The following is a 15,224-nucleotide window of genomic DNA, read 5'->3' on the forward strand; positions in this document are numbered from 1 at the left end:
AAAAGAAAAGAAAAGAAAAAGTTATTTCTGAGAGGAGATGGAATCAAATAATGTGGATATTCATATGCCACAAAGTATCTAAAAATATGCCAATACTAGAGTCTCCAACAAAAACATTTCTCTTATTAATCTTAAATATGGAAAGAACAAAGATTTTTTTTACCATCTGCACAACCACAGCCCACATAGAGGAAGGCTGGGAGCCCAACTGATAAGTAAAATATCTCACCACATGCTGGCTGGTGTCAGGGTTCCAATCTTCCTGCTCCAACTTTCAGGACAACAGACTGGTTTGGGGGATCCTGCCAAATTGAAGCCAAATTGAAGGGGAGTCTTAGAGAAACTTGTCCTTTTTCCCTAGGTTGGTTCACTGAAAAGATCAACTCATAGTTATAGTAGATTAATAAGAGAAAGTTTTATTTCCAAATACCATGTGCATGGGGAGGGGGGATTGCAAGAATGATTTCCCAAAGTTTCTGTGATAGTTAGTGGCCTTTAAAGATGCCTTTTAGAAGGGTAGGGGGTGGGAAACTGGAAAGTATACATAGAGCAAGTGATTGCTAAGGGGGGAAGGGTAGCTGGAGGGAAAACAGATTGATTTGTGAATTAACCTGAGAAACAGGTATTGTGCTTCAAATGACTTTATCACAGGTCTCTTAGCATGTGATAAGGAGTCTAGCAGCCCTTTAGGATAGAGGAAAATCTTGATTCAGAGTTCTCTGATTATGAATAGCCTTTAATTTAAAATAATCTTTATACCAAGGAATCATATTTTGGGATGAAATTTTCTTAGCTCCTTCACTCTAAAGGTGCTGCCTCATCCCTTGTGGGTAAACTTTGTAATCTGCCATCTCTGGTTGTGTTTTTCTTTTTGAGAGAATACCTAGAAGCAGAATTACCATGTCAAAGGGAGAGAAAAAATTTTACTGTCCTGGGACATAGGTACTATTGAGAATTCAGATAGATATGCCCTAAATTCAGACAAGATCTGAGGATTTAATCCACTGGAAGTTTATAGCCTAAGGGCACAAGAGCTACACCTTTAATTAAAAATCCCAGGAGCTGCTGGTCTGGGTACAGTGGTGTTTATGACTAATTGATCACAACCAATTATAGATTTCTTTGTTCTCCTCTCCCACTGCTTCACTTAACTATAAAAAAAAAAAAAATCCCAGGAGCACCCAATTAGTGTCCCTCAGAGGTGATAACTGGTTAGAGAACCCGAGAGAAAGAAATATCAAGTGGCATGACTTGTGACAAAAACAGCAGCCATTTATATTTTGTCTGCCAAAGCCTTTCTCAAGGCTTCCTGGGAAGCTAGGCTTCTTTGGAAGAGAATGCCCAGCCAGTGTGCTGTCCAGCACCAAGAGCTGTGGGCCAGTGTCCTGAGAGTATCTCTGTGTGCTGCTTAGTGTCCTTCTGAGCTGTGTGCCTGCCCTCAGCTCACCAGATCCAGGAACTCTCAGGGCATGCTTTGAGTACCCATGGGATGTTATTGTTGGTAGCATCTCCGAATTTACCCCCATCAAAAAGTATACCCTAGTCCATTTCACATTGAAACCGCTAGTACAGAACCCTGCTGTGTGAGTAAGCAGGAGGGGCAATGGGAGAGGGGACGAATTTTGTGGGCATTTAGGTAAATTATGACAGATAGTCACACTTCGAGTGATATTTAAAACACTTTTTTATGGAGCACAAGTCCCTGATGACTTCCAGTATAGCCTAGTGTGTGTTTTACTTAGGACACTCTTGTTGCCTTTTATATAAAGTTGGAATCTACACATCTTTAAGAATCACCTTCAGATAACAGTGGAAGTGATTTGTTGCCTACATATTTAAAAATTCACTTCACCCATCTTGTGACTTCAGGGATAGAAATATAAGTAACTCACAGGCAGTGTCTGGGATGTCAGCATGCCCCATGGGGGAATTCATATTGCAGTGGCTCTTTGTGAGAACGATCAAGGAGTTATCTGAGCTCTGGGTAGATCTGGTCTTGTGAAGCATGATGACTGGATACACAGCAGGAGCTTGTTTTTACAGTGTGAAGCCACATCTGCTGAGCTTAATGCCAGGTATTCTGCTGGGATTGGGGCCAATTTGCAACTTTATATTCTCTCTACACTTTGTGTTGCCCACACTGACTGTGGGGAACTCAGCCATGACTGTCACCTGCAGTGCAGCACATTGGGTAAGAACATGGGCTTTGTGCATAGGTTGCCGGGGTTCAAATCTCACTTCTGACTCTTGTTAATATCGTAACTTGGGGCAGTCATATGTGGAATGGTAACTCTGAATTTTTATTCCCAGAATGTGTGTAATAGTAAGTCATCTTCATTGGGTTGAGATGGAGGTAATTGAATTAAATCAGATAAAGTTATAAGGACTGAACGTTCCTTCAAGTCCAGACCCTGAGTCCTTTTCTTCTCTGAAAATGTTTGGGAAGCCTCAAGGTTGTTCCTAGTGCTACTCAAAACTCTTACATCCTCTTGTCATGTGACATTGTGCAAAATAGGCTTGTTCCTTGCTTTTCTTGTTCTCTGTAGTATGGGATTACATTGTATGGTATATAAAAATGAAGAGAGATATTAAATGGTATTTAGGTAGCACCTACCCCTTTGGTTGGTCCTCAGAGCTGACCTCAATCAATAGGACATCATTTTGCTTATTGGGTTTTGTGTTATCACTGCTTTTCTCATAGATGTTCTCACTGAATAGTTTAGGCAACGTCATTTCCATTGTGTCTTCAGGATTATATTCCTTGAGAAATACTAAATGATATAACCATCTAACAAGTTAGGTTTCCAATGCTAACAATCCATTATCAGTGGTTACAAATAATTCATTAACAGATAACTCAGTATATGATGTTGCAAAATTACTTGTAAACATCATGGAGAGTAGGAAAATGATGTGCTCTTTGAGAAAAATCTGTACATTAGATTCTCCTTGGCCTTGATATTGCCAGGCTAACCCCACATCGCTGTAATTAGAGGGATTCAGGTGTGATTTGGGGAACCTACCCCTTTCTTGTTCCCATGGATCTTGGGCCAGAAGAAGTGTCTCCAGCTCACTTTTTTGGCACTTTGATTCCAGCTGTATTTCTCTAGACAAGTGAAGGTGTCAAAATATTCACTCAGCCACTAAATCACCCCTATTGAATATTAAAAAGCTGAAGGTGGAAGAACTTCTCTAAAATATCACAGATAATGTCCCCATATCACTTCTTGTTAGTGCTCTGAGTCCATCAAATAACAGATTTTATAGTTTCTACTATAAAGATCTGTGATTGTCTTCTGTTGAAAAGTTTGTCTGAATGGCTTTGGTGTGTAAGAGAAGAGGAAGACCCACGTTGTTTCTCTGGATGTTTTCTGTTGCTGATTAAGCTTGGGCATGCTTTTATTTTCCCATTCTCATATTATTTTACCAAATCCAACTTAGGAAACCCTTGCTTAAGTTGTCCTATGTGGTGAGCATGAGTTGTGCTCTGACTAACCAGCAGCAGGTTCTGTCACCACCCGTGTCTGTTGAGCAGACCCCCAGAATATCACAAGACAATGTATGCATGACACAAAGGCAAATAGACAGCTGTCCCCAAAAGGGAGGGCAGTTCATGAAGGTGAGTTAGAGTATTTGTTTTTGAGAGTTTGAAGTTGGTTTAAGTGGAACCCCCCCAGGCGGGGACTTACTTAGGCTTGAGTAGGAATCAAACTGTAATGGTCTGCGATTGGTGAGAAAGAAGGGTGAGTGAGTCATTTGATGTAATGAGTTAAAACATATTGAACTATAAACAGTTGTTAGATGATCTGTGTTGAACCTGTGTGTGGTTCAGAAAGTTCCTAGGATAAACAGGGCTCCTTGCCACATGTGTTATGTGGTGCAAGAGGTCCCCAGAATAGTGAAGTTGTGGGGCAGGCAGACCTGCAAAATCATGCCAAAGTCGATGACCTGCTGTGTGTGGCTGTTTTTTTATTCTCTCCTTGCTTAACAAGGTTTGCTCATCTGGAGAACACTTGAGGTAGATGCAATTGCTATGGTCATCCCTTTGGTCACTATTGTGTCCCAACCTCAGGGGCAGTGAATGGGGTGCCTGATGTGTTTTTTGTTCCTATTAAGATTTTCAGAAAGAACCTTGCAAGGGGCTCAGAGCTTTGTGCTGGCCATTGAGGAGATCAACAGAGACACCAGTCTGCTTCCCAACCTCACCCTGGGGTTCTCCCTTCGGGACTCCAAGGACATGGAGTCTGTTGGTCTTCAGGAGACGATATACCTGGTCTCAGGTCACAAGCACCCCATTCCTAACTATAACTGCTGGGCCAGCCCTTCTCTGGCAGCAGTGATTGGAGTGACACGGTCGGCTCTCTCCATCCCAATGGCAAGATATCTGGGACTTTACAAAATCCCCCAGGTGAGTGGCACTGAAACTCTCAAGTGTGTGCTTCAGCACATCAGTACTAAGGCATCTTTGGCCTTCTCAGTTACCTGCAGTGAACCAGATTCCTTTCAGTCTCCTGTTCTTAAACCACAGTCTTCTCCCAATAGGAAAGCTTGACAGAAGGATGAAGGGTTAGTTGTGAAGGGATAAAACAGAATAAGAGCTTAAATGGGTGTTATTGTTTTATTTTCTTAGGTGATGGGGTCTCCCTGTAAGGTCCAGTCTGGTCTCAAACTCCTGGTCTCAAGCAATCATGGGACCTCCTCCTCCCAAAGAGCTGGGATTGCAGGCATGAGCCACTGAAACTGTCATATTGTTGCCCTCTTGCCCCTACTTCTGATATTGCTGCTGTAGTTTTACTCTGCTTCCTCCTCCCTTTCTTCCTCCTTTGCTACCTCTTCTTCTTCTTCCTCCCTGTATTCTTCATTACTTTTCTCCTTCATCTTCTCCTCTTTTTCTTATATTATTATTATGGGAAGTTTTGTTTACAACACAATAAAATAGAAGACATTCCAGTAAAGTATTATATCCTGTGGTCATTGATATGTCAACTTTTCAAATTCTTGGGTAATAGTTCAACCTTTTAGCTTGGTGCCTGTAGCTCAAGCGGCTAAGGTGCCAGCCACATACACCAGAGCTGGTGGGTTTGAATCTGGCCTGGGCTTGCCAAACAATGACAGCTACAACCAAAAAATAGCCAGATGTTGTGGCAGTCGCCTATAGTCCCAGCTACTTGGGAGGTTGAAGCAAGAGAATCACTTAAGCCCAGGAGTTGGAGCTTGCTGTGAACTATGATGCCACAGCACTCTACCAGAGCAATAGCTTGAGGCTCTGTCTCAAAAAAAAATAAAATAGTTAAACCTTTTCTAAAAGGTAGTGTTTATATATCACCATCATAAAGTTAATTAGAGTGGTTGTATCTGTTTAACAAGTAATTCTGAAGCTCCTAGAATCCTTCTAACTGATTTTTATTTTGGAGAATCTGTGATAGAGAGAAATGGCACCTTCCATCCATCTTGTATAGAAATTTCTGAAGCCATGTGATCCACTCCTATGTGTCATCTGGAGAGTAGAATGAAAATGCTTCCCAGGGAGACCTGAGGGGGAAGCACGAGTGGATACTCTGCTCTCTGAGGGCTCCTAACTCAGACAGAGATCTGTACTCACATTGTTGGCATGATCCAGGTTTGGAAGGACAGGCAGCTTTTATTTTTTTGAGACAGAGTCTCACTTTGTCTCCTTTGGTAGAGTGCCATGGTGTTATAGCCACAGCAACCTCAAACTTTTGGACTCAAGCTATTCTCTTGCCTCAGTCTCCCAAGTATCTGGGACTACAGGCACCTGCCACAGTGCCCGGCTATTTCTAGAGATGAGGTCTTTCTCTGGTTCAAGCTGATCTCAAACCTGTGAGCTTAGGCAATCCACCTGCTTTGGCCTCCCAGAGTGCTAGGAAAATATAGGCATGAGCTACTGCGCCTGGCCTAGAAGGCAGCTTTTAAAAAGAAAGATGGACAGGTGAACACCAAGAGCAGGAACTCTGCCTTCTGAAATTATTTGGTCTTATCAGGTAGTTCAGTAAATATTAGGGAAAGCTAGTCCTTCTTCCTATCTGATGGGACTGTGTTCACTGACATATAAATGGTATGTGCTAGTAGAGGAGAGAGAACTTTTATTATAATTGTATGTATCTTCATTAAATATGTGAAGTCTTTATCTTTAATACCTAGTACCTGTCTCAAGATAAAGATTTTTTGACACAGCACATGAATCTATTTTCCTACATGTCCACATTGACAAAGATGTCAGTTTTTTTGCTTTGTTTTCAAGCAAAACTGTATCAAGGGATTTCTCTTTAATTCTTTATATTGATAATGATTTCTCCACCATCCTTACTCTGTTGAGTTTCCTTCATTTTCTTCCATTTCCATCCCACAAGAGTCTCCTCTCCCTCCAGGTGAGTTATGCATCCAGTGCAATCACACTCAGTGACAAGACCCAGTTTCCATCCTTCTTCCGGACTATTGCCAGTGATCAAGCCTACTTCATGAGCCTGAGCATGGTTCTGACCCACTTTGGATGGAAATGGCTGGGTTTGGTAGCCCAGGACGATGACTATGGCCAGCAGGGGGGTAACTTGATCAGTGCAGAGTTGTCAAAAGTCAAGGTGTGCCTTGAGTTCAGTGTGACATTTCCCACATACCCATCCAATGTGCAAATTGCAAACACCATGAGGGTGTTGATGGGATCCACTACCAAGGTCATCATGGTATTTATAACCAGTAGGATCTTCTGCCTGATGTTACAGACTTTCTCAGAACATTATGTGGCAGGGAAGCTCTGGGTTAGCCAGTTTACTGAGCAGAGTGATCATAGCATCACCACACCTAACACCTTTCAGATTCTGCAGAAGACGTTCAGTTTTATAGACCACGACATGATGGAAGAGCTTTCTTCATGCTTCAATCTCAGTCAACCAACAAGCACCCAGGAAGACATGTTCTTAGGCAGGTTTTGGAACAGCAATTTCAAATGTGAGTGGGCAACCAGTTGGGCATTACTAAGAAAGATGAAGAAAATTCAGTTTTGTGCAGGAGCAAGTCAGAAGAGTACAAACATCCCTTTCTTGACATTGAGTCATGTGGGCATGTTCTTTAACACCTATGAGGCTGTGTACAGCGTGGCACATGCACTTCATGCCATGAAACTGGATGGTGACCTCTTGAGGACAATGAGTCCTACTGAGGTTCAGAGATCCCATCAGCCCTGGAAGGTAAGAGACAGACTTATCCTTTCAGGGCAAATGTATATTCATCTCATTAGGTAGGGGGCAGCAAAGATCTCTGATTCTTCTATTAATGTGACAAGGGGACAATAATGTTTGATCTCATTACTCCTTTTGGATGTGTAATATGTGCCAGATTATCAGATAGCTCTTGCCACAGAAATCTGCATAATCGATGTTTTTTTTTTTGTGTGTGTGTGTGTGTGGTTTTTGGCTGGGGCTGGGTTTGAACTCACCACCTCCAGCATATGGGGCCAGCGCCCTACTCCTTTGAGCCACAGGTGCCACCCCATAATTGATGTTTTAATCTCAGAAAGGTCATTGATAGTGAATCAGTGAAAAAGTAACAGGTTGTTATACTCCAATGTGATACATGCCAAATACAAGTGAGGAAAAGGAAGGAACTGGATGATTCATTCTATCCATAAATGTTTTGTGAGCATTTCATGTTTTCAGAACAGTTAATAAAACTCAAGAGACCTTGTGCGTATAGAACACAATTATAAGAAGGACTCTACCTAACAGATTTGAAATTGTGACTTGATTGTGTGTACCCTGATATTGACCTGAAAAAAACAAAAAAAAATCTCAAGAGCGGACCAAGGACATGGTGGCTAAAGTCTGTAATCTTAGAGCTTTGGGGGTGGTGCCTATGGCTCAGTGAGTAGGTTGCCGGCCCCATACACCAAGGGTGACAGGTTCAAACACGGCCCCAGCCAAACTGCAACCAAAAAATAGCCAGGCGGGTGCCTGTAGTCCCAGCTGCTCGGGAGGCTGAGGCAAGAGAATTGCTTAAGCCCAGGAGTTGGAGGTTGCTGTGAGCTGTGATGCCACAGCACTCTACCAAAGGCAATAAAGTGAGACTCTGTCTCTACCAAAAAAAAATATCTTAAGAGTTTTGGATGGCTGAGGTGGGAGGACCACTTGAACTTAGGAATTCAAGGTCAGCATGGGCAACATCATAAGATCTCATGTCTACAAAAGAATAAAAATGTTACCCAGGCATGGTGGTGCATGCCTGTAGTATCAGCTACTCAGGGTGCTGAAGCAGAATCTTCATTTGGAGTAGAATGTAGGTCAAAAGAGGGCTTCTACCTTATAATCAAAAACCAGATATCTTCTAAATTTCTTTATTTTAAATAGCATACCTAATTTCTTACAAGTAAAAGCTCAGAAAGACAGGCTGGGTAGGGCCATTCCAGACTCAGTGTCTCATGAGCTCTGATATCCACAGCTCCTGCCATACTTTAGGAAAGTCCACTTTACAACTTCTCATGGAAAAGAAATTCTCTTTGATGCCAATGGAGATATACCAACTAAGTATGAAGTTCTTTATGGAAAAGAGCTTCCAGAACATTCCTTTCAGCTTGTGAATATTGGCCGTGTTTATATCAGTACCTTAGGAAAGACAAGGATAGTCATCAACCAGAGTGCCCTTGGGGGCCTGAGAGGGCTGATGCAGGTAAGGAAGCAATGACTCTTACTTGGCTTCTCTTACTTGTTTGTTTCACTGTCTCTGATCTTTCTTCTTTTCCACAGCCACAAAGTCTAAACAGTGCTAAGCTCAGTCAGTAGTGCTACTATGCACTGGCATGAATACATTTCAATAATAGATTTTTAGCTCATGTTTTAAATAAACTTATGTAGTACCTAGGTGGATGATATATCTGTTCCCCTCCTCCACAAAGGGATTTAAAAAACATTTCTGTGAGGCATCAATAAATGTTAACTTCTGGGTGTTATGTCTGAAGTCAAATCCTTTGCTTAGGCATCTCAGACTGTGCAGATAGTGAAAACAGAATGGTGATTAAGGGAGTCATGGTCAAGAACATAGTTAGTCATGCATATACCCCAGAGCCAAGGCGGAAGCAGACAGACCTTCCCTGTCAGTGAATTACCAGCAGAAAGAATTTCTTTCACATCCTTGTTGACCTGCAAGGAAAGACATTAAGGGGCCTGGATTGCTGTGGAGACATGGTCTTGTGTTCACGTCTCAGGCACAGAGTCTTTCTTATCTATGTCTTGCCCACTAAAACCACAAGTCCAAGTTATGAAAACCTGCAATCCTCTACCTTAATGTTTTCCACAGATCTCTTTCCCCCTTGAACATCATGGTTCATGGATATGAAGACTGTAACAGCTTAGTGTCATTTTCTCACCTTGAGTAAAGCTGATGAGAAAGAAAGATAGGATAGTGAAAATGTGTTTGGGGGCCGCACCTGTGGCTCAGTGGGTAGGGCACTGGTCCCATATACCGAGGGTGGTGTGTTCAAACCCAGCCCTGGCCAAACTGCAACAAAACATTGTGGTAGGTGCCTGTAGTCCCAGCTACTTGGGAGACTGAGGCAAGAGAATTGCCTAAGCCCAGGAGTTGGAGGTTGCTGTGAGCTGTGATGCTACGACACTCTACCAAGGGCGATAAAGTGAGACTCTGTCTCAAAAAAAAAGAAAGAAAGAAAGAAAGAAAGAAAGAAAGAAAGAAAATGTGCTTGACTTTTTGAAACACAAAAAGTATCCTGACTTCCAGTCATTTGTTAAAAACTTTCCTGATTATTTAAGCTTATTGGTCTTGATATATCTCTTAGTTGTAGCCAAAATATCCTAACTTACAGCCCTAACTCCTACAAAGAGGAGAATCAAGAGAGTTGTGACAAGGAAGAGTGATTTTGAGATTGTTACTCTCAGACACACAACAATCTAAATTCAGGACTCTGTTTCCCCAGCTTCCTCGCTCCGTTTGCAGTGAGAGCTGCCCTCCTGGGTCCAGCCTGGTCCCACGGCAAGGCTGGCCTCACTGCTGCTTTGAGTGCAGCCCCTGCCCAGAGGGACACTTTGCTGATAGAACAGGTGAGAGGAAGACTTGAAATTCATTCTCCTGAATCCTGAGATTCAACTCATGTGTTTTGGGGCAACTTTATTCCTCAGATTTTTAGAGACCACCATCCTCCAGATCTGTGTCGGCCCCCACATAGGAGTGCCCAAATCCTTAAGCACACATTCATGTCTCTACTTGAGAAGTAGCAAGTTTTGTCTGTCCAATTTGGATTTGGATGGAAGAGGAAAATATGCTCAGATTTTCGCCAAGATACTAGTAGGAGACAATCTCCAGGAAGAAGTCTGCAGGGTAGTGTGGTCGGGTATTGGGCTGTATGTCTCTACAGCATAGGTAAGCAAACTAAGCTTTCAAGCAGCTGGGTCCCACGTTCTTTCACATATATTCTGTAAGGGCTTTCAGTCTTAAAGCAGCTAACTTGAATAGCTGCCAGAGACACCCCCACCCCTGCGGTTTGCAGAACTGCAAACATTTACTACCTGGTCCTCTATGGGAAAATCTTGCTGTTGTCTATCCTAGAAAGCTAGTGCAGCCTGTGGCTACCTACAAAGGAGTGAGAACAGTGCCAAGTTCACATGTCTCCTAAGGCCTTCTTGCATTTCTTCCTGTGTAGAAGGAATTCCCTGTAGGGATTTCTGCACCCCTAGCACAATGTGTCACCTTCCAGCTCCCTCCTCTCTTGTGCATTTCATATTCTGGGAAGTTTAATCATAAGAGAGGTATCAGAAAGAGGGAGAGGAAATATGGACCATATTGGCTAGCTCAGAAAATGTCTTCAATGTGGCCCAAGAGTGGACGGGCTGGACATTGGTCTGCCCAGTCACTGGCTATTATGTGAGGGTGTAGGTGGTGGTGAGAGGGTAGTGGAGCATTCAGGCTTGGAGTTATATTTCCCAGAAGTTCCCTTCATCTGGTGCTTATTTTCCCTCTTGTAACATCCTCTGCCTGAGCTTTTGGCTGAAGTTATCTTTCTCTTCTACCTGGTTTCTTGTGGAGCATACAGGAACATGTTAGTGGGGTCACCCTGAGAAGGTGCAGCAGGTGAGAGTGGCTTACCAGGAGCCCCCCAGAGTTTAGTTACCTCTTCCTGTCATTCCTTGTGCCAGCTTGGCCTCCTGGATTCTACACACCTGGGATAAGAGTCCAGCAAAGCATGCACTATTGCAGTTCCCAGGCACAATGGCATGATTATCTCCTAGGATACATCCCCTATGTTTATTTTGCCAATGTTAATGTCCCCATCAGTTAAGTCAGAAGCATTCTTGACCAGGCATTCACAAAATAACCAGAAACTATTTCCATGTGACTTAGCACCAGATCACAGCACAATACCATTCCATTCTCCTCAGAACTTCCACCAAGGTCAAGTCAAACAGAGGATCTGCTTCTGGAAGGAGTGTGCTCCCCTGCATGCGTTTGCACATTGTAAAGTACATTATGTGAGGTTACATCTCTGGGGGTCTGGGGCCTGGTTCACATACCACAGCTCAGAGCCCTACTGGGATTACTGTTTTGTCTTTGGCCCTTTCTGTCAGAGTTAATGTTGATATGATAATCATAACCTAGAGGAGAATAAATGAGATTATGCAGGAAATTGCATAGAACAGAGTTTTCCCTGCAGTGTTGGATAAAGGAATTTGGTTGAGAAACAGGGACTTTCTCTACTTAATGGCTGTGCAATTGTCCAAATCAAGTAGTTGGCATTGATAGGTCACTACCACCTAATTTTCACACCCTCTTCAAATTTCACCAGTTGTGTGTTGTCTCAATGAAATCTTTGATAGCAAAGAGATTTAGTACAAAATGAAGTGTCACAGCTAGTTGTCACATCTGTGTCCATTTCTTGCACAACAGGCATTAGGAATGATGGGGACTGTAATTACAGAGTATGCTGTCTTTCTAAAAATGAACTTATTTGCTTGGGTCTCTCATGGCTTTGCCTGTTTGAAAAATACAAAGTAGTTCCTTCGTGGAAAGTTCTACTGTTTCTTCACCATCAGATTCTGGGTCTAAATAGCTGGCAGGAGCAGCCCAGGAGCAATAACCTGGTGTTTTTCCTGGCACAGGCTCTCAGATGTGTTTGATGTCAGTTTGTCCCGGGATGACCATGTTTCCTTTGAGCACTTGATTAGCAGGCCTTTCATGGGCCTCTGCACAGCAGAGTTGCTGTTTTCTGTTCTTAAGGTACTAAATATTTTGTGGGGAGACATTGTAAAACAAAGTATCTCATTGCTCATCAAACCTGCAATGAATTCACATACTTAATTACATTAGTATGAACTTGCATTTCCTATTTCATTCAAGGGGTTCTATTCTGTTGCTCCCATTCCTTCAGCACTCAAGTCCTACCAGACTCAGGCAGTGGGAGCCTCCTGGGCTGCCCTCTGGGTTCTTTCACCTCAACCCATCAGAGTTGGGGTTCTTCTGTACTTCTAAGTACAACCACCAACATATTTCAGATTCACTTGCATTTTTCCTGCCCAACCTTTGAGTTGCTGTTTTCCCAGGAAGCTTTGGGTTCTTTTAGTGTGAAATGGTGATTTAGAAACCAAGATCTATGGACTGAACATGTTTATTGATAATAGCTAGGCAAGAGGGGGTGTTGCTAGATCACTCCTTCAGGACATTGTTGGTGAAGGCAGGTCAGGGTTATGAGTATGTGTAAAAATTCACATACATCTGCACAAGTGCACGTGGCTGGCATTCTAGCCCAACATGGGTCCATTCTACTGTTCACTCTTCTATATTAGTAAATCCCATCTCTGGACAGGAGAATCCTGGCTCCCCCATCCTTAACACATTTAGGTATCAATCCCGTTGTTTCTGTGGCCCACCTTCCACCATATTATAAGTCCCCTTCACCTAGGTTGTTCTCTTAATGCCCACGCCCATGGTCCAAGTGGAGGCCCTCTGGATCCCACATGGTCAGATGCCTCTGCCAGGATGTTCCTCATGTGATTGTCCTCACCAGACTGTCTGGACCCTTATCCTATAGGGCAGTCATTCTCAACCTTCCTAATGCCACAGCCCTTTAATACAGTTTCTGTGGGTTGTGACCCACAGGTTGAAAACTGCTGCTCTAGGGCAACCCCCTAGCAGATACCATCCCATCTTCAAGTTGCTGGGACACCACCACCACTGAAAGCTCCCTCTCTAAGTGAACATGCTCCTCAGGCTGCACAACTTCTTGGCCACACTGGCCATCTGTCTACCCAGATGCCCTCCTTGCTCTGCACACTCACCACTGTTAGTTTAGTACATTCACAGAATTGAAAGGCAGGACAGAGGGGCAGGGAGGGGAAGACTAAGAACGAAACCAAGAACTGCATGCCTAATTATCAGAAGCCAGAGGGTACTGAGTCTGACATATGCCAGGCCATTGGGATAGTGTTGCTCTTTGTTTCCATACTCAGTGTCATTTTTGTTGAGATATGTGTTTCCTATTGTGACTGGCATCAAATGACTATAGTAGCTACAACCTTTGCTGTTCTGATGGTGCTGGATGTCTTTCTGCCATTGACCATTCTTGGTCCTCAGGTCTATGTTTTCTCTGGTCAGTGTTTGGTCCATGTGGTCACAGAAACTGAAGATAATTGATATCCCTCACTACATGTGGTTATCCTCATCCTGCCACATGACCTCATGAGATATCTGCATTTGTCTACCTCTCCATGTGAGGTCACCAGAAGGGCAGGTGATACTAGAGATAACTCACATCTGGGTTAAGGGCTTCACTTCAGTGTGGCCTCTGAGGGTTTCCCTTACCCAACTGTGATTTCACATTTTATTGACAGCGATGGATATGTAGTTGGACTTCCATGACCATGTTTCCACATCTGTTCATTCAATGAAGTGTGGATGGAAAATATTTTTTAACAATATAAAATAATGCTAATAAAAAAGCAATGGAATATAACAACTATTTAAATAACATTCACATTGTATTATTAATAAGTAATCTAGAGTTAATTTAAATAAATGATAGGATATGTGTGGCTTATATACAAATACTATACTATTTTATATAAAAGACTTGAATATTTAAGAATTTTGGTATCTGCAGGGGTCCTTGAACCACCCCCCATGGACACCAAGGGATGAAAGATAGGAAGATTTTGTATGTGGAATTAGACAGCAAGATAGATACAGAGTGATAGAACCATAATTCTTTCAAATATTATAGGATGACTTTTTCTGGGATACTGTGTCCCCAACATTATTAGAAAAAGTGGTGACTTCTTTACGTTTTCCTTTAAAACACTCATGTTCACACTTAAAACAACCAAATGATCTCTGAAAACTGAGCTATGGTGGTGAAAGCCCTGGCGAGGGAATCTCACTGTGTGGTGCCCTGTAAAGAGTAATGATGCCCTTTTGTTCCTTTCAGATATGGAACAGTGTACACTCTGCCCTGAAGGCCACTACCCAGACAAGAAAAGGGAGCACTGCTTTCCCAAAGAGGAGGCCTTCCTGGCCTTTGATGAGCCCTTAGGTCTGGCTCTGGCATGTGTGGCCTTGTCCCTGTCAGCCCTCTCGGTGCTGGTCCTTGTTGTGTTTGTGTGGCACCGGGACACCCACATAGTGAAGGCCAACAACCGGACCCTGAGCTACACCCTCCTGGTGTCCCTCATGCTCTGCTTCCTCTGCTCCTTGTTATTCCTCGGCCGCCCCTCCCTGCCACCTGCCTCCTCCGACAGGTCACATTTGCACTTGGGTTCACTGTGGCTGTGTCCTCTGTTTTGGCCAAGATGCTCACTATGGTCATGGCCTTCCAAATGACAAGGCCAGCAAGCAGGACCAGAAGGTGGCTGGGTCCCCAGAACACACATTCTATTGTGCTCCTTTGCTCCCTCATCCAAGTGACCCTCTGTGGGATCTGGCTGGGGACTTCTCCTCCCTTTCCGGCTGAAGACTCATGGACACCCAACCACATCCTCCTCCAGTGTGATGAGGGTTCCATCACTGCCTTCTACTGCGTCTTGGGCTATCTGGGCTTCTTGGTCCTGGGCACCTTTGCTGTTGCCTTCCTGGCAAGGAACCTGCCTGACACCTTCAATGAGGCCAAGTTCCTCACCTTCAGTATGCTGGTGTCCTGCAGTGTCTGGGTGGCCTTCCTCCCCAGCTACCACAGCACCCAGGGCAAGGCTATGGTGGCTGTGGAGGTCTTCTCCATT

The 15,224-nt window shown here is 43.5% G+C and overlaps 1 protein-coding gene across 3 annotated transcripts in view; it reads left to right on the forward strand.

The window, feature by feature from the left end:
- The window catches only part of LOC111727034 (extracellular calcium-sensing receptor-like), a 50,215-nt gene extending 35,378 nt beyond the window's left edge, over positions 1-14,837 (forward strand). For 2 of the 3 annotated variants that reach the window (XM_023516441.1, XM_023516440.1), the window contains exons 2-6: positions 4,117-4,408; positions 6,390-7,205; positions 8,452-8,679; positions 9,941-10,064; positions 14,438-14,837. In XM_023516441.1, the coding sequence (XP_023372209.1) occupies positions 4,238-4,408; positions 6,390-7,205; positions 8,452-8,679; positions 9,941-10,064; positions 14,438-14,829 (1,731 nt within the window). In that variant the 5' untranslated portion in view covers positions 4,117-4,237 and the 3' untranslated portion in view covers positions 14,830-14,837. Of the gene's footprint in view, positions 1-3,743; positions 4,409-6,389; positions 7,206-8,451; positions 8,680-9,940; positions 10,065-14,437 lie in introns of those variants that run through there. The other variant, XM_023516439.1, reaches the window with a different exon arrangement.
- The last annotated feature ends 387 nt before the right edge of the window (positions 14,838-15,224 follow it).

This window comes from Otolemur garnettii, unplaced genomic scaffold, assembly GCF_000181295.1.
Source record: "Otolemur garnettii isolate 467f Iridium unplaced genomic scaffold, OtoGar3 scaffold00091, whole genome shotgun sequence".
Classification (NCBI taxonomy): domain Eukaryota; kingdom Metazoa; phylum Chordata; class Mammalia; order Primates; family Galagidae; genus Otolemur; species Otolemur garnettii.